We start from the raw sequence: 27,843 nt of genomic DNA on the forward strand, positions 1-27,843 counted from the left end.
TGTTAGTGGGGTTCAGCACCGCCAGCTGTTCCCCTGCTGTGTAGTCGGCATCGTGTCCAGCACAAGCCACGCTGGCACAACTGACCAAAAGCTGCCACCAGTGCAGGCTTCGGCCTACACTTTGCTCCTCTCCTCCTCCTGCTGACCCTGGGCTCAAACAACGCCAGTTTCTGCCCGGACATGCTAGCTGCACAGAGAAAAACACCAGCCAATGTGTTAGTGGGGTTCAGCACCGCCAGCTGTTCCTCTGCTGTGTAGTCGGCATCGTGTCCAGCACAAGCCACGCTGGCACAACTGACCAAAAGCTGCCACCAGTGCAGGCTTCGGCCTACACTTTGCTCCTCTCCTCCTCCTGCTGACCCTGGGCTCAAACAACGCCAGTTTCTGCCCGGACATGCTAGCTGCACAGAGTAAAACACCAGCCAATGTGTTAGTGGGGTTCAGCAACGCCAGCTGTTCCCCTGCTGTGTAGCCGGCAACGTGACCTGCAAACGCCATGCAGGCACAGGAACTGAAATTAAAGGGAACCTGCCCCCCACCCCCACCGGTGTTTCTATGTATAACAGCCACCTAGTACAGCAGTACTGCTGCATTTGTACAAGGTGGCTGACTTTTTCTCCTTGCCCACGTGGAACTCAACACGTACAAAATGTGTCTCATTGAGACCATTCCACTGTCCCTGAGGTGTGACTTTCCTTTCTAATGATACGCAGCACCCCCCTTGGTAGCGTTTCCCGTCTTTTGTCATCATGGTTAGCTGGCTGCGCCTGTGCATCCGCCCTGCTAGAAACAACGCCCCTCGTTGTCATATTTATTTTGTCAGCGAGGGTGTGGTTTATGGGCACGAGCAGTGCATATGTTCGCCTGTCTTAACTCATCTCCTTCCGCCTTCTTCAGACTGTGCGGCCTCCTGGCTGTGGTAGGCGATAAGGGATCAGCTGAGGCCGCCCAGTCTGGAGCAGGTGTAAGGACATGTGTAAGCGGCAAACCTATTTACTGCACAAGGCCACGAATCCCAGCCACGCAGTGTGATTTTTTGAAAACACACTGTGGGTCTGGGATTCATGTCCATCACTAACCGCAACGGCCGACATGAAATGAGGTCAGAAGACAGGAAGCGCTCACAGCGCATGGCCAAGGGATCACAATAGCGCAGACTCCTGTACAGCAAATAACAACGCTCAGGAATCTGCGCCCAGTACCTAGGTGCAAATTTTGACACCTGTGCTGCGTCTCCTTAAAAAGACAAGTCACGCCTCCACAACTGTTTGACAGTATAATGGGCTAAATAGTGTACGTGTTTTAGTCAGCGTGTGCAAGGAGCAAAACAAATAGAGCAACCTTTTACTTGTGCAGCATTAATGCTGCACAAGGTGTGGCTCTTGTACCTTGCAACACCTGAGGGGGGGTTAAAGGTAACCTTTGAAATTGGTTCAACTAGGCTTCGGCCTACACTCTGCTCCTCTCCTGCTGACCCTGGGCTCAAACACCGCCAGTTTCTGCCCGGACATGCTAGCTGCACAGAGAGAAACACCAGCCAATGTGTTAGTGGGGTTCAGCACCGCCAGCTGTTCCCCTGCTGTGTAGTCGGCATCGTGTCCAGCACAAGCCACGCTGGCACAACTGACCAAAAGCTGCCACCAGTGCAGGCTTCGGCCTACACTTTGCTCCTCTCCTCCTCCTGCTGACCCTGGGCTCAAACAACGCTAGTTTTTGCCCGGAACTGCTAGCTGCACAGAGAAAAACACCAGCCAATGTGTTAGTGGGGTTCAGCAACGCCAGCTGTTCCCCTGCTGTGTAGTCGGCAACGTGTCCAGCACAAGCCACGCTGGCACAACAGAACAAAAGCTGCCACCAGTGCAGGCTTCGGCCTACACTTTGCTCCTCTCCTCCTCCTGCTGACCCTGGGCTCAAACAACGCCAGATTCTGCCCGGACATGCTAGCTGCACAGAGAAAAACACCAGCCAATGTGTTAGTGGGGTTCAGCACCGCCAGCTGTTCCCCTGCTGTGTAGCTGGCAACGTGTCCTGCAAACGCCACGCAGGCACATGAACTGAAATTGAAGGGAGCCTGCCCCCCACCCCCCCAGGTGTTTCTATGTATAACAGCCACCTAGTACAGCAGTACTGCTGCATTTGTACAAGGTGGCTGACTTTTTCTCCTTGCCCACGTGGAACTCAACACGTACAAAATGTGTCTCATTGAGACCATTCCACTGTCCCTGAGGTGTGACTTTCCTTTCTAATGATACGCAGCACCCCCCTTGGTAGCGTTTCCCGTCTTTTGTCATCATGGTTAGCTGGCTGCGCCTGTGCATCCGCCCTGCTAGAAACAACGCCCCTCGTTGTCATATTTATTTTGTCAGCGAGGGTGTGGTTTATGGGCACGAGCAGTGCATATGTTCGCCTGTCTTAACTCATCTCCTTCCGCCTTCTTCAGACTGTGCGGCCTCCTGGCTGTGGTAGGCGATAAGGGATCAGCTGAGGCCGCCCAGTCTGGAGCAGGTGTAAGGACATGTGTAAGCGGCAAACCTATTTACTGCACAAGGCCACGAATCCCAGCCACGCAGTGTGATTTTTTGAAAACACACTGTGGGTCTGGGATTCATGTCCATCGCTAACCGCAACGGCCGACATGAAATGAGGTCAGAAGACAGGAAGCGCTCACAGCGAATGGCCAAGGGATCACAATAGCGCAGACTCCTGTACAGCAAATAACAACGCTCAGGAATCTGCGCCCAGTACCTAGGTGCAAATTTTGACACCTGTGCTGCGTCTCCTTAAAAAGACAAGTCACGCCTCCACAACTGTTTGACAGTATAATGGGCTAAATAGTGTACGTGTTTTAGTCAGCGTGTGCAAGGAGCAAAACAAATAGAGCAACCTTTTACTTGTGCAGCATTAATGCTGCACAAGGTGTGGCTCTTGTACCTTGCAACACCTGAGGGGGGGTTAAAGGTAACCTTTGAAATTGGTTCAACTAGGCTTCGGCCTACACTCTGCTCCTCTCCTGCTGACCCTGGGCTCAAACACCGCCAGTTTCTGCCCGGACATGCTAGCTGCACAGAGAGAAACACCAGCCAATGTGTTAGTGGGGTTCAGCACCGCCAGCTGTTCCCCTGCTGTGTAGTCGGCATCGTGTCCAGCACAAGCCACGCTGGCACAACTGACCAAAAGCTGCCACCAGTGCAGGCTTCGGCCTACACTTTGCTCCTCTCCTCCTCCTGCTGACCCTGGGCTCAAACAACGCCAGTTTCTGCCCGGACATGCTAGCTGCACAGAGAAAAACACCAGCCAATGTGTTAGTGGGGTTCAGCACCGCCAGCTGTTCCTCTGCTGTGTAGTCGGCATCGTGTCCAGCACAAGCCACGCTGGCACAACTGACCAAAAGCTGCCACCAGTGCAGGCTTCGGCCTACACTTTGCTCCTCTCCTCCTCCTGCTGACCCTGGGCTCAAACAACGCCAGTTTCTGCCCGGACATGCTAGCTGCACAGAGTAAAACACCAGCCAATGTGTTAGTGGGGTTCAGCAACGCCAGCTGTTCCCCTGCTGTGTAGCCGGCAACGTGACCTGCAAACGCCATGCAGGCACAGGAACTGAAATTAAAGGGAACCTGCCCCCCACCCCCACCGGTGTTTCTATGTATAACAGCCACCTAGTACAGCAGTACTGCTGCATTTGTACAAGGTGGCTGACTTTTTCTCCTTGCCCACGTGGAACTCAACACGTACAAAATGTGTCTCATTGAGACCATTCCACTGTCCCTGAGGTGTGACTTTCCTTTCTAATGATACGCAGCACCCCCCTTGGTAGCGTTTCCCGTCTTTTGTCATCATGGTTAGCTGGCTGCGCCTGTGCATCCGCCCTGCTAGAAACAACGCCCCTCGTTGTCATATTTATTTTGTCAGCGAGGGTGTGGTTTATGGGCACGAGCAGTGCATATGTTCGCCTGTCTTAACTCATCTCCTTCCGCCTTCTTCAGACTGTGCGGCCTCCTGGCTGTGGTAGGCGATAAGGGATCAGCTGAGGCCGCCCAGTCTGGAGCAGGTGTAAGGACATGTGTAAGCGGCAAACCTATTTACTGCACAAGGCCACGAATCCCAGCCACGCAGTGTGATTTTTTGAAAACACACTGTGGGTCTGGGATTCATGTCCATCACTAACCGCAACGGCCGACATGAAATGAGGTCAGAAGACAGGAAGCGCTCACAGCGCATGGCCAAGGGATCACAATAGCGCAGACTCCTGTACAGCAAATAACAACGCTCAGGAATCTGCGCCCAGTACCTAGGTGCAAATTTTGACACCTGTGTTGCGTCTCCTTAAAAAGACAAGTCACGCCTCCACAACTGTTTGACAGTATAATGGGCTAAATAGTGTACGTGTTTTAGTCAGCGTGTGCAAGGAGCAAAACAAATAGAGCAACCTTTTACTTGTGCAGCATTAATGCTGCACAAGGTGTGGCTCTTGTACCTTGCAACACCTGAGGGGGGGTTAAAGGTAACCTTTGAAATTGGTTCAACTAGGCTTCGGCCTACACTCTGCTCCTCTCCTGCTGACCCTGGGCTCAAACACCGCCAGTTTCTGCCCGGACATGCTAGCTGCACAGAGAGAAACACCAGCCAATGTGTTAGTGGGGTTCAGCACCGCCAGCTGTTCCCCTGCTGTGTAGTCGGCATCGTGTCCAGCACAAGCCACGCTGGCACAACTGACCAAAAGCTGCCACCAGTGCAGGCTTCGGCCTACACTTTGCTCCTCTCCTCCTCCTGCTGACCCTGGGCTCAAACAACGCTAGTTTTTGCCCGGAACTGCTAGCTGCACAGAGAAAAACACCAGCCAATGTGTTAGTGGGGTTCAGCAACGCCAGCTGTTCCCCTGCTGTGTAGTCGGCAACGTGTCCAGCACAAGCCACGCTGGCACAACAGAACAAAAGCTGCCACCAGTGCAGGCTTCGGCCTACACTTTGCTCCTCTCCTCCTCCTGCTGACCCTGGGCTCAAACAACGCCAGATTCTGCCCGGACATGCTAGCTGCACAGAGAAAAACACCAGCCAATGTGTTAGTGGGGTTCAGCACCGCCAGCTGTTCCCCTGCTGTGTAGCTGGCAACGTGTCCTGCAAACGCCACGCAGGCACATGAACTGAAATTGAAGGGAGCCTGCCCCCCACCCCCCCAGGTGTTTCTATGTATAACAGCCACCTTGTACAGCAGTACTGCTACATTTGTACAAGGTGGCTGACTTTTTCTCCTTGCACACGTGGAACTCAACACGTACAAAATGTGTCTCATTGAGACCATTCCACTGTCCCTGAGGTGTGACTTTCCTTTCTAATGATACGCAGCACCCCCCTTGGTAGCGTTTCCCGTCTTTTGTCATCATGGTTAGCTGGCTGCGCCTGTGCATCCGCCCTGCTAGAAACAACGCCCCTCGTTGTCATATTTATTTTGTCAGCGAGGGTGTGGTTTATGGGCACGAGCAGTGCATATGTTCGCCTGTCTTAACTCATCTCCTTCCGCCTTCTTCAGACTGTGCGGCCTCCTGGCTGTGGTAGGCGATAAGGGATCAGCTGAGGCCGCCCAGTCTGGAGCAGGTGTAAGGACATGTGTAAGCGGCAAACCTATTTACTGCACAAGGCCACGAATCCCAGCCACGCAGTGTGATTTTTTGAAAACACACTGTGGGTCTGGGATTCATGTCCATCACTAACCGCAACGGCCGACATGAAATGAGGTCAGAAGACAGGAAGCGCTCACAGCGCATGGCCAAGGGATCACAATAGCGCAGACTCCTGTACAGCAAATAACAACGCTCAGGAATCTGCGCCCAGTACCTAGGTGCAAATTTTGACACCTGTGCTGCGTCTCCTTAAAAAGACAAGTCACGCCTCCACAACTGTTTGACAGTATAATGGGCTAAATAGTGTACGTGTTTTAGTCAGCGTGTGCAAGGAGCAAAACAAATAGAGCAACCTTTTACTTGTGCAGCATTAATGCTGCACAAGGTGTGGCTCTTGTACCTTGCAACACCTGAGGGGGGGTTAAAGGTAACCTTTGAAATTGGTTCAACTAGGCTTCGGCCTACACTCTGCTCCTCTCCTGCTGACCCTGGGCTCAAACACCGCCAGTTTCTGCCCGGACATGCTAGCTGCACAGAGAGAAACACCAGCCAATGTGTTAGTGGGGTTCAGCACCGCCAGCTGTTCCCCTGCTGTGTAGTCGGCATCGTGTCCAGCACAAGCCACGCTGGCACAACTGACCAAAAGCTTCCACCAGTGCAGGCTTCGGCCTACACTTTGCTCCTCTCCTCCTCCTGCTGACCCTGGGCTCAAACAACGCTAGTTTTTGCCCGGAACTGCTAGCTGCACAGAGAAAAACACCAGCCAATGTGTTAGTGGGGTTCAGCAACGCCAGCTGTTCCCCTGCTGTGTAGTCGGCAACGTGTCCAGCACAAGCCACGCTGGCACAACAGAACAAAAGCTGCCACCAGTGCAGGCTTCGGCCTACACTTTGCTCCTCTCCTCCTCCTGCTGACCCTGGGCTCAAACAACGCCAGTTTCTGCCCGGACATGCTAGCTGCACAGAGAAAAACACCAGCCAATGTGTTAGTGGGGTTCAGCACCGCCAGCTGTTCCCCTGCTGTGTAGCTGGCAACGTGTCCTGCAAACGCCACGCAGGCACATGAACTGAAATTGAAGGGAGCCTGCCCCCCACCCCCCCAGGTGTTTCTATGTATAACAGCCACCTTGTACAGCAGTACTGCTGCATTTGTACAAGGTGGCTGACTTTTTCTCCTTGCACACGTGGAACTCAACAAGTACAAAATGTGTCTCATTACAGACCATTACAATGTCCCTGAGGTGTGACTTTCCTTTTTAATGACACGCAGCACCCCCATTGTTAGCGCTGCCCGTCTCCTGACATCATTGGTTGGCTGGCTGTGCCTGTGCGTCCCCCCTGCCCGACACAACGCCCCCCGTTGTCTCATATATTTTGACTGCGAGGGTGTGATTGATGGGCACGAGCAGTGCATATGTTCCCCTGTCTTCACTCCCCTCCTTCCGCCTTCTTCTGACTGTGTGGCCTCATGGCCGCGGCATGCGATAAGGGATCAGCTGAGGCCGCCCAGTCTGAAGCAGGTGTAAGGACATGTGTGAGCGGCGAACATATTTACTGCACAAGGCCACGAATCCCAGCACCGCAGTGTGACTTTAGGAAAAGCCACTGTGGGTCTGGGATTTATGGCCATCGTTAACCGCACCGGCCAACATGAAATGAGGTCATGAGACGGCCTGCACTAACAGGGTATTGCCAAGGGATAACACAAGAGCGCAGTTTCCTGTTCTGCAAATAACAACGGTAAGGAATCTGCGCACAGCACCTAGGTGTAAATTTGTACACCTGTGCTGCGTCTCCTTAAAAAGACTAGTAGTCACGCCTCCACTACTGTTTGACAGTATAATGGGCTAAATAGTGTACGTGTTTAATTCAGCGTGTGCAAGGAGCAAAATTAAATAGAGCAACCTTTGACTTGTGCATCATTAATGCTGTTCAAGGTGTGGCTCTTGTACCTTGCAACACCTGAGGGGGGGTTAAAGGTAACCTTTGAAATTGGTTCAACTAGGCTTCGGCCTACACTCTGCTCCTCTACTCCTCCTGCTGACCCTGGGCTCAAACACCGCTAGTTTTTGCCCGGAACTGCTAGCTGCACAGAGAAAAACACCAGCCAATGTGTTAGTGGGGTTCAGCAACGCCAGCTGTTCCCCTGCTGTGTAGTCGGCAACATGTCCAGCACAAGCCACGCTGGCACAACAGAACAAAAGCTGCCACCAGTGCAGGCTTCGGCCTACACTTTGCTCCTCTCCTCCTCCTGCTGACCCTGGGCTCAAACAACACCAGTTTCTGCCCGGACATGCTAGCTGCACAGAGAAAAACACCAGCCAATGTGTTAGTGGGGTTCAGCACCGCCAGCTGTTCCTCTGCTGTGTAGTCGGCATCGTGTCCAGCACAAGCCACGCTGGCACAACTGACCAAAAGCTGCCACCAGTGCAGGCTTCGGCCTACACTTTGCTCCTCTCCTCCTCCTGCTGACCCTGGGCTCAAACAACGCCAGTTTCTGCCCGGACATGCTAGCTGCACAGAGAAAAACACCAGCCAATGTGTTAGTGGGGTTCAGCACCGCCAGCTGTTCCCCTGCTGTGTAGCTGGCAACGTGTCCTGCAAACGCCACGCAGGCACATGAACTGAAATTGAAGGGAGCCTGCCCCCCACCCCCCCAGGTGTTTCTATGTATAACAGCCACCTTGTACAGCAGTACTGCTGCATTTGTACAAGGTGGCTGACTTTTTCTCCTTGCACACGTGGAACTCAACAAGTACAAAATGTGTCTCATTACAGACCATTACAATGTCCCTGAGGTGTGACTTTCCTTTTTAATGACACGCAGCACCCCCATTGTTAGCGCTGCCCGTCTCCTGACATCATTGGTTGGCTGGCTGTGCCTGTGCGTCCCCCCTGCCCGACAAAACGCCCCCCGTTGTCTCATATATTTTGACTGCGAGGGTGTGATTGATGGGCACGAGCAGTGCATATGTTCCCCTGTCTTCACTCCCCTCCTTCCGCCTTCTTCTGACTGTGTGGCCTCATGGCCGCGGCATGCGATAAGGGATCAGCTGAGGCCGCCCAGTCTGAAGCAGGTGTAAGGACATGTGTGAGCGGCGAACATATTTACTGCACAAGGCCACGAATCCCAGCACCGCAGTGTGACTTTAGGAAAAGCCACTGTGGGTCTGGGATTTATGGCCATCGTTAACCGCACCGGCCAACATGAAATGAGGTCATGAGACGGCCTGCACTAACAGGGTATTGCCAAGGGATAACACAAGAGCGCAGTTTCCTGTTCTGCAAATAACAACGGTAAGGAATCTGCGCACAGCACCTAGGTGTAAATTGGTACACCTGTGCTGCGTCTCCTTAAAAAGACTAGTAGTCACGCCTCCACTACTGTTTGACAGTATAATGGGCTAAATAGTGTACGTGTTTAATTCAGCGTGTGCAAGGAGCAAAATTAAATAGAGCAACCTTTGACTTGTGCATCATTAATGTTGTTCAAGGTGTGGCTCTTGTACCTTGCAACACCTGAGGGGGGGTTAAAGGTAACCTTTGAAATTGGTTCAACTAGGCTTCGGCCTACACTCTGCTCCTCTACTCCTCCTGCTGACCCTGGGCTCAAACACCGCTAGTTTTTGCCCGGAACTGCTAGCTGCACAGAGAAAAACACCAGCCAATGTGTTAGTGGGGTTCAGCAACGCCAGCTGTTCCCCTGCTGTGTAGTCGGCAACGTGTCCAGCACAAGCCACGCTGGCACAACAGAACAAAAGCTGCCACCAGTGCAGGCTTCAGCCTACACTTTGCTCCTCTCCTCCTCCTGCTGACCCTGGGCTCAAACACCGCCAGTTTTTGCCCGGACATGCGATCTGCACAGAGACAAACACCAGCCAATGTGTTAGTGGGGTTCAGCAACGCCAGCTGTTCCCCTGCTGTGCAGCTTGCAACGTGACCTGCAAACGCCACGCAGGCACATGAACTGAAATTGAAGGGAGCCTGGCCACCACCCCCAGGTGTTTCTATGTATAACAGCCACCTTGTACAGCAGTACTGCTGCATTTGTACAAGGTGGCTGATGTTTTCTCCTTGCCCACGTGGAACTCAACACGTACAAAATGTGTCTCTTTGAGACCATTCCACTGTCCCTGAGGTGTGACTTTCCTTTCTAATGATACGCAGCACCCCCCTTGGTAGCGCTTCCCGTCTTCTGACATCATTGGTTGGCTACTTGCGCCTGTTCGTCCGCCCTGCCTGAATAAAATGCTCCTCGTTGTCTTAATTATTTTGACTGCGAGGGTGTGATTGATGGGCACGAGCAGTGCATATCTTCGCCTGTCTTAACTCATCTCCTTCCGCCTTCTTCAGACTGTGCAGCCTCATGGCCGCGGCATGCGAGAAGGGATCAGCAGAGGCCGCCCAGTCTGAAGCAGGTGTAAGGACGTGTGTGAGCGGCCAAAATATTTACTGCTCAAGGCCACGAATCCCAGCACCGCAGTGTGGCTTTATGAAAAGACACTGTGGGTCTGGGATTTATGGCCATCGTTAACCGCACCGGCCAACATGAAATGATGTCATAAGATGGGCAGCGCTAACAGGGCATTGCCAAGGGATAACACAAGAGCGCAGACTCCTGTACAGCAAATAACAACGCTCAGGAAGCTGCGCCAAGCACCAAGGCGTTATTTTGGACACCTGTGCTGCGTCTCATCAAAAAACCAAGTCACGCATCCACTACAGTTTGACTGTAGAATGGGGTAAATTGTGTATGTCTTTCATTCAGCGTGTGCAAGTAGACAAATTAATAGAGCAACCTTTCACTTGTGCAGCATTAATACTGCACAAGGTGTGTCTCTTGTACTTTGTAACACCTGAGGGGGGGGTTAAAGGTTTCCTTTGAAATTGGTTCAACTAGGCTTCGGCCTACACTCTGCTCCTCTCCTCCTCCTCCTGCTTCAACACGGGCTCTAACATCGCTAGTTTTTGCCCGCAAGTGCTAGCTGCACAGAGAAAAACACACGCCATTGTGTTAGTGGGGTTCAGCAACGCCAGCTGTTCCCCCAGTGTGTAGCCGGCAAAGTGTCCTGCAAACGCAACGCAGACACAAAGCTGCCTCCAGTGCAGGCTTCGGCCTACACTCATCTCCCCCTGCTTACCCTTTGCTCCAACACCGCTAGTTGGGGCTCTAGGAAGACAATCTTTAATAGGCAAGGCAACGCATCTGGGTTCCAGCACCGCCAGCTGGTTCTCGGCAGTGTTCTTGTCACAGGTACTCCCTCGTGCCAAGCCTGGTTTCAGCACCGTCAGCTGTTTCCGGGTTGTGTCAACTTCACTGAGACGCCTATGCTTGCCCCGTCGTGGTGCGGTCGGGTTAGCCAACTCCAGGGTGCCTCCAGTTTAGGAGCTTCCTATGTGGGCTGCATGAATTGGTAGTTAAGGCTGGTTCTGTAGTGCCAGTAGGCCCAGCTCCCCCTGTAGGACTGTTGGGGTTCGGTAACTGCGGCTGCCTCGCGGCCTAGCTGTTCTCTCCTCTCCTGTGGACCTTCGGGTCCACCACCTGGTTCCAGCACCGTCAGCTGGTTCCAGGCCGAGCCTTTGGCTTAGGTGCCTCCTCCTGGGTATCCGAGTTCCGCCAACGCCAGGCGGTCCTTGGTAGTGCTTTTAAGCGCGGGCACCTACAGCTTAGTAACCGGGTTCCAGCACCGTCAGCTGGTCCTCGGTCGTGCCATTGGCTCTTGCACACTGGGGCAACGCATCTGGGTTCCAGCACCGCCAGCTGGTTCTCGGCAGTGTTCTTGTCACAGGTACTCCCTCGTGCCAAGCCTGGTTTCAGCACCGTCAGCTGTTTCCGGGTTGTGTCAACTTCACTGAGACGCCTATGCTTGCCCCGTCGTGGTGCGGTCGGGTTAGCCAACTCCAGGGTGCCTCCAGTTTAGGAGCTTCCTATGTGGGCTGCATGAATTGGTAGTCAAGGCTGGTTCTGTAGTGCCAGTAGGCCCAGCTCCCCCTGTAGGACTGTTGGGGTTCGGTAACTGCGGCTGCCTCGCGGCCTAGCTGTTCTCTCCTCTCCTGTGGACCTTCGGGTCCACCACCTGGTTCCAGCACCGTCAGCTGGTTCCGGGCCGAGCCTTTGGCTTAGGTGCCTCCTCCTGGGTATCCGAGTTCCGCCAACGCCAGGCGGTCCTTGGTAGTGCTTTTAAGCGCGGGCACCTACAGCTTAGTAACCGGGTTCCAGCACCGTCAGCTGGTCCTCGGTCGTGCCATTGGCTCTTGCACACTGGGGCAACGCATCCGGGTTCCAGCACCGCCAGCTGGTTCTCGGCAGTGTTCTTGTCACAGGTACTCCCTCGTGCCAAGCCTGGTTTCAGCACCGTCAGCTGTTTCCGGGTTGTGTCAAGCTCACTGAGACGCCTATGCTTGCCCCGTCGTGGTGCGGTCGAGTTAGCCAACTCCAGGGTGCCTCCAGTTTAGGAGCTTCCTATGTGGGCTGCGTGAACTGGTAGTCAAGGCTGGTTCTGTAGTGCCAGTAGGCCCAGCTCCCCCTGTAGGACTGTTGGGGTTCGGTAACTGCGGCTGCCTCGCGGCCTAGCTGTTCTCTCCTCTCCTGTGGACCTTCGGGTCCACCACCTGGTTCCAGCACCGTCAGCTGGTTCCGGGCCGAGCCTTTGGCTTAGGTGCCTCCTCCTGGGTATCCGAGTTCCGCCAACGCCAGGCGGTCCTTGGTAGTGCTTTTAAGCGCGGGCACCTACAGCTTAGTAACCGGGTTCCAGCACCGTCAGCTGGTCCTCGGTCGTGCCATTGGCTCTTGCACACTGGGGCAACGCATCTGGGTTCCAGCACCGCCAGCTGGTTCTCGGCAGTGTTCTTGTCACAGGTACTCCCTCGTGCCAAGCCTGGTTTCAGCACCGTCAGCTGTTTCCGGGTTGTGTCAAGCTCACTGAGACGCCTATGCTTGCCCCGTCGTGGTGCGGTCGAGTTAGCCAACTCCAGGGTGCCTCCAGTTTAGGAGCTTCCTATGTGGGCTGCGTGAACTGGTAGTCAAGGCTGGTTCTGTAGTGCCAGTAGGCCCAGCTCCCCCTGTAGGACTGTTGGGGTTCGGTAACTGCGGCTGCCTCGCGGCCTAGCTGTTCTCTCCTCTCCTGTGGACCTTCGGGTCCACCACCTGGTTCCAGCACCGTCAGCTGGTTCCGGGCCGAGCCTTTGGCTTAGGTGCCTCCTCCTGGGTATCCGAGTTCCGCCAACGCCAGGCGGTCCTTGGTAGTGCTTTTAAGCGCGGGCACCTACAGCTTAGTAACCGGGTTCCAGCACCGTCAGCTGGTCCTCGGTCGTGCCATTGGCTCTTGCACACTGGGGCAACGCATCTGGGTTCCAGCACCGCCAGCTGGTTCTCGGCAATGTTCTTGTCACAGGTACTCCCTCGTGCCAAGCCTGGTTTCAGCACCGTCAGCTGTTTCCGGGTTGTGTCAAGCTCACTGAGACGCCTATGCTTGCCCCGTCGTGGTGCGGTCGAGTTAGCCAACTCCAGGGAGCCTCCAGTTTAGGAGCTTCCTATGTGGGCTGCGTGAACTGGTAGTCAAGGCTGGTTCTGTAGTGCCAGTAGGCCCAGCTCCCCCTGTAGGACTGTTGGGGTTCGGTAACTGCGGCTGCCTCGCGGCCTAGCTGTTCTCTCCTCTCCTGTGGACCTTCGGGTCCACCACCTGGTTCCAGCACCGTCAGCTGGTTCCGGGCCGAGCCTTTAGCTTAGGTGCCTCCTCCTGGGTATCCGAGTTCCGCCAACGCCAGGCGGTCCTTGGTAGTGCTTTTAAGCGCGGGCACCTACAGCTTAGTAACCGGGTTCCAGCACCGTCAGCTGGTCCTCGGTCGTGCCATTGGCTCTTGCACACTGGGGCAACGCATCTGGGTTCCAGCACCGCCAGCTGGTTCTCGGCAGTGTTCTTGTCACAGGTACTCCCTCGTGCCAAGCCTGGTTTCAGCACCGTCAGCTGTTTCCGGGTTGTGTCAAGCTCACTGAGACGCCTATGCTTGCCCCGTCGTGGTGCGGTCGAGTTAGCCAACTCCAGGGTGCCTCCAGTTTAGGAGCTTCCTATGTGGGCTGCGTGAACTGGTAGTCAAGGCTGGTTCTGTAGTGCCAGTAGGCCCAGCTCCCCCTGTAGGACTGTTGGGGTTCGGTAACTGCGGCTGCCTCGCGGCCTAGCTGTTCTCTCCTCTCCTGTGGACCTTCGGGTCCGCCACCTGGTTCCAGCACCGTCAGCTGGTTCCGGGCCGAGCCTTTGGCTTAGGTGCCTCCTCCTGGGTATCCGAGTTCCGCCAACGCCAGGCGGTCCTTGGTAGTGCTTTTAAGCGCGGGCACCTACAGCTTAGTAACCGGGTTCCAGCACCGTCAGCTGGTCCTCGGTCGTGCCATTGGCTCTTGCACACTGGGGCAACGCATCTGGGTTACAGCACCGCCAGCTGGTTCTCGGCAGTGTTCTTGTCACAGGTACTCCCTCGTGCCAAGCCTGGTTTCAGCACCGTCAGCTGTTTCCGGGTTGTGTCAAGCTCACTGAGACGCCTATGCTTGCCCCGTCGTGGTGCGGTCGAGTTAGCCAACTCCAGGGTGCCTCCAGTTATTATTATTATTATTATTTATTATTATAGCGCCATTTATTCCATGGCGCTTTACATGTGAGGAGGGGTATACATAATAAAACAAGTACAATAATCTTGAAAAATACAAGTCACAACTGGTACAGGAGGAGAGAGGACCCTGCCCGCGAGGGCTCACAATCTACAAGGAATGGGTGAGGATACAGTAGGTGAGGGTAGAGCTGGCCGTGCAGCTCCAGTTTAGGAGCTTCCTATGTGGGCTGCGTGAACTGGTAGTCAAGGCTGGTTCTGTAGTGCCAGTAGGCCCAGCTCCCCCTGTAGGACTGTTGGGGTTCGGTAACTGCGGCTGCCTCGCGGCCTAGCTGTTCTCTCCTCTCCTGTGGGCCTTCGGGTCCACCACCTGGTTCCAGCACCGTCAGCTGGTTCTAGGCAGTGTCTTTTGCTCTTGTACCTTCTGCTCCCCATCCTGGTTCCAGTAACGTCAGCTGGTTCCGGAAAGAGCCTTTGGCTTAGGTGCCTCCTTCTGGGTATCCGAGTTCCGCCAACGTCAGGCGGTCCTTGGTAGTGCTTTTTAGCACGGGTACCTCCTGCTTAGTAACCGGGTTCCAGTAACGTCAGCTGGTCCTCGGTAGTTCCATAGGCTCTTGAACCTTCGGGTAGCCATCCGAGTTCCAGTTCCATCAGCTGGTTCTTGGCATTTTCTCAGCCTTCTTGTACCTTCTGCTACATTTCCAAGTTTAAGACCCTAAAGTCGACGACCCGGAAGACCACCCTGATGACGACGACCCGGAAGACCACCCCGATGACGACGACGACGACCCGGAAGACCACCCCGATGACGACGGCAGAGACGACGACGGCGGAGACGACGACGGCTGAGACGACGACGGCGGAGATGACGACACTGGAGACGACGACCCTGGAGACGACGACATGGAAGACCGAGAAGCAGAAGAACAAGAGGCTGCAGAACAAAGAGCAGAAGAACATTAAGCATAAGACTTAATATCAGAGCAAAAGATATTATCTAAATTATATGCAGAAGAAGACTAAGCAGTGTATGGGGGTGAGTCCGTTCCTCCTCGTGGTGCCCCTGGATAAAGCCTGATGCTGCAGGCCAAACTGAACGCGGACAAATGTAACTTTTGTGACTGGCAGAACGGAAGGTGTAATCTTCCAACTTTTATAGATAACAACTACGGGAATGCCTGAGGCTGTCACAAATGAGAATATGATGAAGAAGTAGAATAGGAAGAATAATAACAGTGGAATAAAAAGAATATGTAGAATAGGAAGAATAATAATAGTTGAAGAAAATGAATATGAAGAATGTAATAAAAAAAAAAAATAGGTAGAAGATGAAGAAGAAGATGAATAAGGTGAAGAACTTGATGTCAAAGATGCTGATGATGATGAAGATGAAAGTGTGGGAAAAGGAAAAAAAAGAAGGGGAAGGTCGTAGAATAGTGAAACATCAATATCTGACAAAATAAAAAAAAATTTACATAGTCAATATCTTTTTCAATCCGAACGTCTTTAAAAAAAAAAAAATCATGCTATTCTATTTGATTGGACTAATCCTCATTGCCTTTAATGTCTCCGCCACCTCCCCCATACATCCTACATTATTCTTAGTTGTTTTCCTTCATGTAGAATGAACCTACAAGGAAAGAAAGGGTTTATTTTAATTCCGATATTTTGGTCCCATTGACTTGCATTGGGATCGGGTATCGGTATCGGCGATATCCGATATTTTTTGAATATCGGCCGATCCAAACCGATACCGATACTTTCCGATATCGGAAGGTATCGCTCAACACTAGTTACCACCCCCTCTACTCCGCTACGGCTGGAGGCGCTCTCGAAAATGGGGATTCAGGTCAAATGTCCAGTTTGCCCCCCTTCCCAGTAATGCCAGCCCTGTTTGCATCAAAACATTTTGTGGTACAGTAAGTAAAATGAGTTTAGCTGAAGGTCACTGGGCTCTGTAGGCTATGAGTCCTACTATGCTTACAAATAGTTTACAGTGTTCGCTCCTATAGTTTGCAGGTATGTATAGTTGGCTTATTAGCTGTTGGAATCCAGTGGATCCCTATACATTTCTGCACAGAGGCTCATTGCATTCATCACAGGGCTGTAAGAAGTTGCCATTAGCTATTGGGCCATTCAAAAGGGTCCCAGTTGGGATAGACAAAACAGTGAAAAGTTACTGTTGTGCTGTAAGTGTATCATAAGGTTTCAGTTGTTTGATTGGGAAAACTCCTTTAGGAATGTTTAGGTTTAAAAAAAAAAGCCAAAATTATTTGTATGAGCCTTCAGTAACAATATTATGTCTTCTCCTAGGAATGACAGCAATACCTTGTGCATGTTTGGGCATTTTTCTTGGTGGACTTCTTGTGAAGAAATTAAGTCTGTCTGCCCTGGGAGCAATTAGAATGGCGATGCTGGTAAACCTGGTTTCCACTGCATGCTACGTGTCCTTTCTCTTCTTGGGCTGTGATACTGGTCCAGTAGCCGGAGTGACTGTTCCCTATGGAAACCTGTGAGTACTATTCCTTTCATTGTAAATCATGTTTATTACCTTCCCTGTCTATCAGCTACTTGGCGATGTATTTTTACAGTTACTTTTAAGGTCAAGTTTACGTAATTCATTAGATGGAACAGATGTCACTAAATTACTTTATATCCATGTCGCTGTATAATGTAGGCTAGCAGAACAAGCTGTGAAATACAGGCAGACAATGTTTTAGGAGATTCTTTATGAAATAGCAGAGTTAAAATTGACACAATTACTCTACTCATTGCTAAGCTGACATAAATCTCTTCCATGCTGCAGTCTGGACACGCCACGTTTAGTCATCCTAAGTTATGTAGATTTTATTTTTCAGCAGACAACTGAGATAAACAAGCCACGAGACAAACGAAAAACACAGGCATTTATCCTATTTATTCCCTCACTTGTATTAAAGGACAAAAAAAGATCTTAACGGTAAACATAAAAATGTATCCTGTTCCATGTTCCATCACAGACACATGAATCCGGGCAGCACATCATGACTCACTGGCCCATATATTTTGCACTTTTTAAGTATCAGTTGTAAATTCTCACTTTACAGATAAGACATCTCTTACCCTTCTGGGAATTTTATTACATACTCCTATTTCTCACAATAAAAACTCAATGCATTTTGATGTAGAGAAATATTGTTGCATACAGTTGAAACTAGAGATTACATACACTATATAAAAAGACAGATATTCATGTTTTTCTCAATATCTGACATGAAATCAGAATAAACCCTTCCCGTTTCAGGTCAATTAGGATTACCATAATTATTAATATTTGCCAAATGCCAGAATAATGAGAGAGAGAGAAAGCTTTAAGGCATTTTTATTACTTACTGCAAAGTAACATGAGTGCATTCATTTCATTAGTATTTAGTTCCATTGCCCTTAAACTGGATGACTTGGGTCAAACCTTTGAGATATCCTTCCACAAGCTTCTCACAATAGTGGGTTTGAATTTGGGTCCATTCCCCCTGACAAAACTGGTTTAACTGATCCAGGTTTGTAGGTCGCCTTGCTCGCACCTGCCTTTTCAGCTTTGCCCATACATTTTCAATAGGATTGAGATCAGGGCTTTGTGATGGCCACTCCAAAACATTGACTTTGTTATCCTTAAGCCACTTTGTTACCATTTTGGCAGCATGCTGAGGGTCATTGTCCATTGTTGAGACCCATTTCTGCCCAAACTTTAACTTCCTGACTGATGACTTGAGATGTTGCTTCAGTATTGTCACATAATCTTCTTTTCTCAGGATGTTATGTATTTTGTGAAGTGCACCCACCCCTCCTGCAGCAAAACAACCCCACAACATGATTCTGCCACCCCCGTGTTTCACAGTTGGGATGCTGTTTTTAGGCTTCAAAGCTCTCCCTTTTACCTCCAAACATAATGATGGTCATTATGCCCGAAAAATTCAATTTTAGTTTTAACAGACCACAGGACATGTCTCTGTAAATTAAGGTTTTTGTTCCTGTGTTCATTTGCAAACATTAACCTGGCTTTTTTATGTTTTTTTTTTGAGTAATGGCTTCTTTCTGGCAGAGTGGCCTTTCAGCCCATGTTGATACAATACTCGTATCACTGTGGATATTGACACAATCTTACACAATCTTACTAGCTTCCTCCATCATCTTCACAAGGTCTTTTGTTTTTGTCCTTGAGTTGATATGCACATATCGAACAAAAGCATGTTTATCTCTGGGACAGAGAACCCATCTCCTTCCTGAGCGGTATGATGGCTGGACATTCTTTTGTCTCATCTGCAATTGTTTGTACAGATGAATGAGGCAACTTCCAGTATCTTAAAATTGTACCGAATTATGAGCCAGAGGTGTGCAAGTCTACAATTTTCTTCCTGATATCTTGGCTAATTTTTTAGACTTTCCTATGATGCTACACAAGGAAGCAGTGCATTTTAGGTGTGTATTAAAATGCATCCATATGTGTATCTGTAATTAACTCAGATGTTGCAAAAAAACCATCAGAAGCTTCCAAACACTTGACATCAACATATGGGCAGTTCAGAATTGTTTAAAGGCATAGTAATCTTAGTGTATGTAACTTTTGATTTAGCAGTAAGTAATAAAAATGCCTTAAAACATTCTCTCTCTCATTATTCTAGAATTTGACAAATATTAACAATGATAATCCTAATTGACCTAAAAAATGAAAGGTTTATTCTGATTTCATGTCAGATATTGAGAAAACATGCATATGTATCTTTTTATATAGTGTATGTAAACTTCTAGTTTCATCTGTACCTACTAGAATCTTTCCAACAATGTCTGCTTCCATTGCCAGGTGCCATCATATCCACTCTGCAGGCAGTACTGTTGCTGGAGGCAAAATAGTACTGAGGGCACCAACATTGCCAGCCAGGCATATCAGTATGGCTGAGACTTGTGTTGTAGCACCCAGCCAAGCACAAATGAGTATTTGTGCTGTCCAGAAGCTTAGCAGATGTAATTAGTTCCATGCTATGACCAATTGGGACAATACCACACCCTATTAAAACTCCTATATTACTGCTTGAAGATGCTAGTTATTGTGCTTGGATTACTACTTCTACTCTGATGCAATTCTTCTGCTGTTTAATTCTGATCTTTACATAACTTGTTACTCTAACTACGTCTGACTTATTGATTATCCATGTATTTTACATTGCCAATTCTTGCTTTGCTTATTTTGAACTCCTGGTATCTGACCTCGGCTACTCATCTGACTCAGTTTTTCCTCTCTTATCCTGTCTTTGGTTTTCTTTCTTCTGTTATTTACCCTGCCAGTTCTACTATCCTTGCTTCAGGCTCACTCCACCAAACAACAGCTACTCTGTACATAAAATCCAAAGAGCCTCCTTGTATGTCCAGATCTCTGCATAGGGGATAAAGGGTTAAAGATGGGTTTTCTACGTGGCCTGCTAGATGGAGTGGCTAGTGCCTAGTATGTCCAAGATAGCTTTCTGAGCTGACAACTTTTGACAGACTTAACACACATGTAAAAGTCAGGGCACCCCCTGGTCAAAATTACTGTTATTGTGAACAGTATAGCAAGTTGAAGATGAAACAATTTCTAAAAGGCCTAAAGTTAAAGATGACATATTTCCTTTGAATTTTAGGTATATATATATATATATATATATATATATATATATATATATATATATATATGTATATATATATATATACAAAAAGGCAAAAGAAGGCAGCACTCCAATAATATCCAAAGTGAAAAAAAGTGAGGTTTATTCAGCCCACATCTTTATGCAGTGACGTTTCGGCTCACACTGAGCCTTTCTCAAGGCTTGAGAAAGGCTCAGTGTGAGCCGAAACGTCGCTGCATAAAGATGTGGGCTGAATAAACCTCACTTTTTTTTCACTTTGGATATTATTGGAGTGCTGCCTTCTTTTGCCTTTTTGTATACAATTGGGGATAGAGTGGACCACTTGACCCAGGAGGCCAGGCACCCATCGGTGAGCATTGTGCTGTTCCAATTTTGCTCTCGCTATATATATACTAGCTATTGAACCCGTTCTACGCCCGGGTGGCGAGCATCTATATTGATATATGGTCTCCATCCTGGTATGTGCTGCTCCATCCTGCATCCCCATCCTGTCATGAGCTGCTCCATCCTGCGTCCCCATCCTGACATGTGCTGCACCCATCTTGCGCCCCCATTCTGTCATGTGTTGCACCCATCCTGCGCCCCCATTGTGACATGTGCTGCTCCCATCCTGCGCCCCCATTCTGACATGTTCTGCACCCATCCTGCGCCTCCATTCTGTCATTTGCTGCTCCCATCCTGTCATGTGCTGCTCCCATCCTGCGCCCCCGTTCTTTCATGTGCTGCTCCCATCCTGCGCCCCCGTTGTCATGTGCTGCTGCCATCCTGTGCCCGTTCTGTCATGTGCTGCTGCCATCCTGTGCCCGTTCTGTCATGTGCTGCTGCCATCCTGCCCCCGTTCTGTCATGTGCTGCTGCCATCCTGCGCCCGTTCTGTCATGTGCTGCTCCCATCCTGCTCCCCTGTTCTGTCATGTGCTGCTCCCATCCTGCGCCCGTTCTGTCATGTGCTGCTGCCATCCTGCGCCCGTTCTGTCATGTGCTGCTGCCATCCTGCGCCCGTTCTGTCATGTGCTGCTGCCATCCTGCGCCCGTTCTGTCATGTGCTGCTCCCATCCTGCTCCCCTGTTCTGTCATGTGCTGCTGCCATCCTGTGCCCGTTCTGTCATGTGCTGCTGCCATCCTTCCCCCGTTCTGTCATGTGCTGCTGCCATCCTGCGCCCGTTCTGTCATGTGCTGCTCCCATCCTGCTCCCCTGTTCTGTCATGTGCTGCTCCCATCCTGCGCCCGTTCTGTCAGGTGCTGCTGCCATCCTGCGCCCGTTCTGTCATGTGCTGCTGCTATCCTGCGCCCGTTCTGTCATGTGCTGCTGCCATCCTGCGCCCGTTCTGTCATGTGCTGCTGCCATCCTGCGCCCGTTCTGTCATGTGCTGCTGCCATCCTGCGCCCGTTCTGTCATGTGCTGCTGCCATCCTGCGCCCGTTCTGTCATGTGCTGCTGCCATCCTGCGCCCGTTCTGTCATGTGCTGCTGCCATCCTGCGCCCGTTCTGTCATGTGCTGCTGCCATCCTGCGCCCGTTCTGTCATGTGCTGCTGCCATCCTGCGCCCGTTCTGTCATGTGCTGCTGCCATCCTGCGCCCGTTCTGTCATGTGCTGCTGCCATCATGCGCCCGTTCTGTCATGTGCTGCTGCCATCCTGCCCCCGTTCTGTCATGTGCTGCTCCCATCCTGCGCCACCAGTGTATTATATGCCCCCCATAAGATGCTATATTATATTTGCCCCGTATGCTGCTGTCATATAAAAAAAAAAAATACCATACTCACCTATCGTCGCTGGGCTCTGAGTGCTGGGGGCCTGAGCAGGCGGGGACACCGGCGCGCTGTGGGGGTCAGGTGCCGAAGTCACCGCTAGCTCAGGCCCCCAGCACTTGCTATACTCACCTGTCTGTCCCGTTCCAGCGCTGCACGCCGCCATCTTCCCGGCTCCTCTGGCTGTGACTGTTCAGTCAGAGGGGGGCGCCGGCGCACATTAAGCGCGTCATCGCGCCCTCTGAACTGGGAACGTCACAGCAGAGGACCCGGGAGATGGAGCCGCACGCAGCGCTGGAACGGGACAGACAGGTAAATATAATACTCACCCTCCTGGCGCGTCCACGGTCCCTGCCTCTCCGGTGAAGATCGCGGTGTGCGTTCAGTGTTTACGCATACCGCGATCTCCTGGGAGCGTCACTCTGTGAGGCTCAGACGGCGCTTGCGCAGTCTATAAAGGCTTCAGACAGAGTGACGCTCCCAGCGTTATATTATAGATAGATATATATATATATATATATATATATATATATACAGTACAGACCAAAAGTTTGGACACACATTTAAAGATTTTTCTGCATTTTCATGAATATGAAAATTGTACATTCACACTGAAGGCATGACAATTATGAATTAACGCATGTAGAATTATATACTTAACAAAAAAGTGTGAAACAACTGAAATTATGTCTTATATTCTAGGTTCTTCAAAGTAGCCACCTTTTGCTTTGATGACTGCTTTGCACACTTTTGCTATTCTCTTGATGAGCTTCAAGAGGTAGTCACCGGGAATGGACTTCCAACAATCTTGAAGGAGTTCCCAGAGATGCTTAGTACTCGTTGGCCCTTTTGCCTTCACTCAGTGGTCCAGCTCACCTCAAACCATCTCGATTGGGTTAAGGTTTGGTGACTGTGGAGGCCAGGTCATCTGGCATAGCACCCCATCACTCTTCTTATTGGTCAAATAGCCTTTACACAGCCTGGAGGTGCGTTTGGGGTCATTGTCCTGTTGAAAAATAAATGCTAGTCCAACTAAATGCCTTCATGGAAGAGTAATCAGAGAGGACCTCTCCTGCTTCAGCATCAGAAGTATGCAAATTAGCATTTAAACAAGCCTGATGCATTTTGGAAACAAATCCTGTGGACCGATGAGGTTAAAATAGAACTCTTTGTCCACAATGATCAAAGATATGTGTGGAGAAAAAGGCACAGAATTTCAGGAAAAGAACATCTTGCCAGCTATTCAGAATGGCTCAATCATGCTTTGTGGTTGTGTTGCAGCCAATGGCATGGGGAGCATGTCACAGGTAGAGGGAAGAGTGGATTTAATGAAATTTTAACAAATTCTTGATGCAAACATAACACCAACTGTAAAAAAGCTGAAGCGTAAAAGAGGATGGGCTCAACAGATGGATAATGATCCTAAACATGTGAAATTTCACAGCAGACTACCTCAAAAGGTGCAGTCTGAAGGTTTTACAATGTCCCTCAGTGTCCCATGATCTTAACAGCATTGAAAATCTGTGGCTACATGTCAAAAGAGCAGTGCATGCAAGACAACCCATGAATCTCACAAAACTGGAAGAATGGATGAAAATCCCTCAAACTAGAATTGAAAGACTCTTGGCTGGCTACAAAAATCATTTACTAGCTGTGTTAATTTCAGAAGGTGGTGCTACTAGGTACTAACTATGCACGGTGCCCAAATTTTTGCGTCTGCCCATTTTCCTTTTTACCTTGTAATGTCTTCACTTCCTGTTCCGTCCAGATGTGTCCGGATCCCAGAATTCCAAGTGACGGAAGTTCAACGACTGCCATATAGGGACACCCAAGTGATGGGTGTCTCAATATGGAAACTGCTGGTGGTACAGGCCTCTTACGCGGCACCACCAGCGGAACACCGTCGCACCACACACACACACACACACACACACACACACTTTATACGCCGTTCGCTCCACACACACATACACTGTATATGCCATACGCAGCCTCTTGCGCGGTACCACCAGCAGAACACCATCGTGAACACGCCACCATCGGGATCAGCAGAATCATTCACTAACCGCCACCATATTTGTACAGGAGTAATGCATGCACAGTTTTAATGTGACCCCCGCTATCTGTCTGCACAAAGATGGTGGCGGTCTAATTTACTGCGCCTGAGTGAACTCTGAGCAGGTGCAATGAATCATTCGGCTGATCCCGGTGGCTGAAGCGCAACATGTCTACAGGCAGAGGAAGCCGGTCAAGTTAAAGGGTTTTTTCCACGAACAAAAGTTAATTTTAAAAATTGTCTGTGTCTGACTGTGTACGGCATACCACATCTCCTTGGCAGGGGAGGAAGCAAAAGACAATACTGGCATTACAGCAGGGGCTCACCGAGGATTCATTTTGTCAGGCTGTTTTTAAACAATATTTTACCTCACAAAAGGTATCCTCTGCGATCTCCTGCTGTACACAGTCAGACAGACAATTTTTAAAATGAACTTTCATTCATGGGAAAACCCCTTTAAGAAAACAGCGGATGGGGGAGAAAGAAAGCGCACAGGGGTGAGAAATGGCCGCCATGGTCACCACCCATCTTGAAAAGTTTCCCCCCTCCCATATGATAATGTGCCACAAACAGGAAGTTGATATCACCAACCATTCCCATTTTATTTAGGTGTATCCATATACATGGCCCATAGTGTAGGAGAGTCCTGGCAAATTTGGAACCATAGTGCCCCTGTTCAATATGACTACACATATAACAAAGCCGAAACCTAATCTAAAGAAAAGCATACTCCGCAAATACAGAGTCGAAGGAATATTACAATGGCTGCATAAATACCAGACGTGGCCACCTTAAAAAATCTCTAAATAAATTTCAGCCTGTCCTATCATTCATTCATGTACAAAACACATAGGACATTAAAAAAATGTCACTGCATGAATCAGAAATAAATGGCATACCTGCTGTTTTATAGCTCTGGAGTACTGTATGCTGCTCTTTTGCTACAATGATTGTTCAGCACAATGGAACTTGGTAAAGTGACAGATCATAAGCAATGTACTCTTGGACTCATTCCAGCTGAGCTCTTACTCTATAGGTGAAGAAACTAATGTGGATCATCCCAGCTGGTTTATAAAATGACAATGAAAGACCGAAGCTGTCCATGTCAGACTGATAATGAAATAGTAATAGTTAGTTAAAAGGTGTACAAAGCTTTCCGTAATTTTAGCAGTGATATTATGGTCATGGACATTTGATTCAGGCAGTTACATACAACAGATATAGAAATACACAACTTTTAATAGAATCCATCAAATGAATGGAATGCGGACATTACTGCAGTGGCCTGACCTAAAGGTACCGTCACATTAAGCGATGCTGCAGTGATATAGACAACGATGCCGATCGCTGCAGCATCGCTGTTTGGTCGCTGGAGAGCTGTCACACAGACAGCTCTCCAGCGACCAACGATGCCGAAGTCCCCGGGTAACCAGGGTAAACATCGGGTTACTAAGCGCAGGGCCGCTCTTAGTAACCCAATGTTTACCCTGGTTACTATTGTAAATGTAAAAAAAAAAAACACTACATGCTTACATTCCGGTGTCTGTCGCATCCCCCGGCGTCAGCTTCCCTGAACCTTTTTTTATTAAAGTGTAAACCTTTAATAAGTTGAACCTTGAATGTTCTAAAGAATCCATAGCCTAGATATGTGTGAGCCTTATGAGTGATAAACATATTTTTATTAGTTATTTCTGGGACTCATCGCCCGTGTATTCGATGAGTGGTGGCAGAGTGTATGAGCGGGTGTGTGGCCTGGGTCGGTGTGTGATTTATGCTCCCTTTACAGCATAGGACAGAGGTTGAATGCTGGACTGAGAGTGGGGAGATAGATTAACCCTTGCAGGCACAACCCCAAGTCACGTGTGAGAGCAGGCACGTGACGACTAAGTGACACCATGGAGCAGCGATCCACTGAGCCATATGGAGGAGACAGGTTATGGATGGCTTTGTGGGTCAGTATTAGTAATTTGAACTGGATACGCTGAGGGAATGGGAGCCAGTGAAGAGATTTGCAAAGGGGGAATCGGAGGAGTAGCGAGGAGAGAGATGAATTAGTCGGGCAGCAGAGTTAAGGATGGACTGGAGAGGTGCAAGGGTGTTAGCAGGGAGGCCACAAAAAAGGATGTTGAAGTAGTCAAGGCGGGAGATGATGAGGGCATGCACCAGCATTTTAGTAGATTGATGGTTGAGGAAAAGATGGATTCTGGAGATATTTTTGAGCTGGAGGGGACAGGAGGTGGAAAGAGCTTGGATGTGTGGTTTGAAGGACAGGGCGGAGTCGAGGGTTTTTCCGAGGCAGCAGACTTCCGGTACAGGGAAAGCGTAATGTCCTTTAATGCGATAGATAGGTCAGGTAAGGAAGATCTATGAGATGGAGGAAAGATTTACACAACTTTTTTGCAGAAATTGCAGCAAATGAGACATTTATTTCAATTGGACAAAATAAAGTATGCCCAGTTGTCAATTTATTCATATACTTAGTCTCTTTTCAGGCTGCATTTTCAGTTTTTATTAAATGCATATGTCAGAAAATAATGGATTTGAGATTATTATTTTTGGAATTATTTATTTTATATGACAAAAGCCTGACATTTTACCAAGGGTATGTTGTCTTTTTATGTTCACTGTACATGTTTTTTTTTAAAAAAAAAAACATGTCACTGTATATTCTTCTGAACTACATTATAAAGTAAAAAGAAGAAGGCCTGATATAGAAGCTAAAAAGAAGCTAAATTGGCCTATGTCGGGTAAAAGGTGGTCTATGGATGAATTTAATAAATGCGCCAGGTGCTTCTCAATAGCATACAGTAAGCAAACAATGCCATCAAAGTATGACAAGACCCTTAGGGTATATGCACATATTAATTGCAAAAATGTGGCAGGAAAACTACTGTGTAAAGTGGGCATGTTTTTGGTACATTTTTGATGGGGGGTTTTACATGCGTTTATAGTGCAGATTTTTCCCCACTCGAGCGAAATCTGTAGCAAAAATAAGAAGTGAAATGCCATAGATTTGTAGATATAAATCTGCACCAAAATCTGCAAGTCATAAATAAACAACGAGTGCATAAGACTTCAGGATTCTCATTCACTTTTATGGCATCAGGAAACCCTTTAGGTTTTTGACAAATCTGCACAGAAAAAAATGCTACAAAAAGACGACAAATCTGCAGCTTGTGTACAGGCCCTTAGTGAAGAAATAATGATTGTTCAGCACAGAGTTGTTAGAAAATTAGCACCAAAATTATTGTTTCATTTTGTAATATTTCCTAAATTGGTAAAGGAGACCAATCGTCCTTTATAGGAAGACAATCACAGGAAATTACGTAGCTTTCAATGTTTGCAATGTTGTTCTAGCATCAGATTACTTTAGAGGACAGAATATCATGTGAGCCTGCAAAAATGATGTTCTCCTCACAAACAGTAAATTACACAGAATTCAGCCTAACATTGAATCCTATAATTGGCCTCTGGAGGCTTTATGTTTTCTAATTAAACTAATATTTAGAAACAAGTAAGAGAACATCAATCCATCTTTGCTCCATCATTTCTCTAAATATTCATTGTTTACTGTGAAATTCTGACTTTTGTTCTTGTCATTCAGCTCTTCTACAGGGTCCGCATTGGATCACCCCCCTCCCTGCAATACTGGCTGTGAATGTCAAAATGACTCATTTACTCCTGTCTGTGGAGCTGATGGAATCACCTACATGTCTGCTTGTTTTGCCGGCTGCACAAAGGCAGTAAGTTTACATTCAAGAGTTTTATATCATTAATTGCACTGCTAAATATACATCTCCAATTCCAAAAAAGTTGGGGCACTGGGCGTAATGTAAGGAAACAAGGAAAACAAGAGTGCAGTGATTTGGAAATCTCTTAGGCCATGTGATATTTTGTGAGTTTTGCCTCAGCGTTTGGTCAGTTTTTTTACCTCAGTATCTGTAAGCCAAAACCAGGAGTGGGTGATAAATACAGAAGTGGGGACGTGTTTCTATTATACTTTTCCTCTAATTGTTCCACTCCTGGCTTTGGCTTGCAAATACTGAGGTAAAAAACTCACCAAATACTCACTGTGTGCACGTGGCTGCCATAACTTATTCACACCAGAACATAGAACGCAGATCAGAAGTTGAATGTAAGACATGTTTCCATTTCAATTAATAAA

General features: G+C 49.1%; 1 protein-coding gene across 1 annotated transcript in view; it reads left to right on the forward strand.

Annotated features, from left to right (window-relative positions):
* The window catches only part of SLCO3A1 (solute carrier organic anion transporter family member 3A1), a 676,694-nt gene that overhangs the window by 523,688 nt on the left and 125,163 nt on the right, over nt 1-27,843 (forward strand). Inside the window, exons 6-7 of the mRNA XM_069766261.1 lie at nt 16,531-16,729; nt 27,283-27,421. Coding sequence (XP_069622362.1) covers nt 16,531-16,729; nt 27,283-27,421 — 338 coding nt within the window. The remainder of the gene's footprint in view (nt 1-16,530; nt 16,730-27,282; nt 27,422-27,843) is intronic.

The sequence above is a fragment of the Ranitomeya imitator genome, chromosome 4 (genome assembly GCF_032444005.1).
Source record: "Ranitomeya imitator isolate aRanImi1 chromosome 4, aRanImi1.pri, whole genome shotgun sequence".
NCBI classification, from domain to species: Eukaryota; Metazoa; Chordata; class Amphibia; order Anura; family Dendrobatidae; genus Ranitomeya; species Ranitomeya imitator.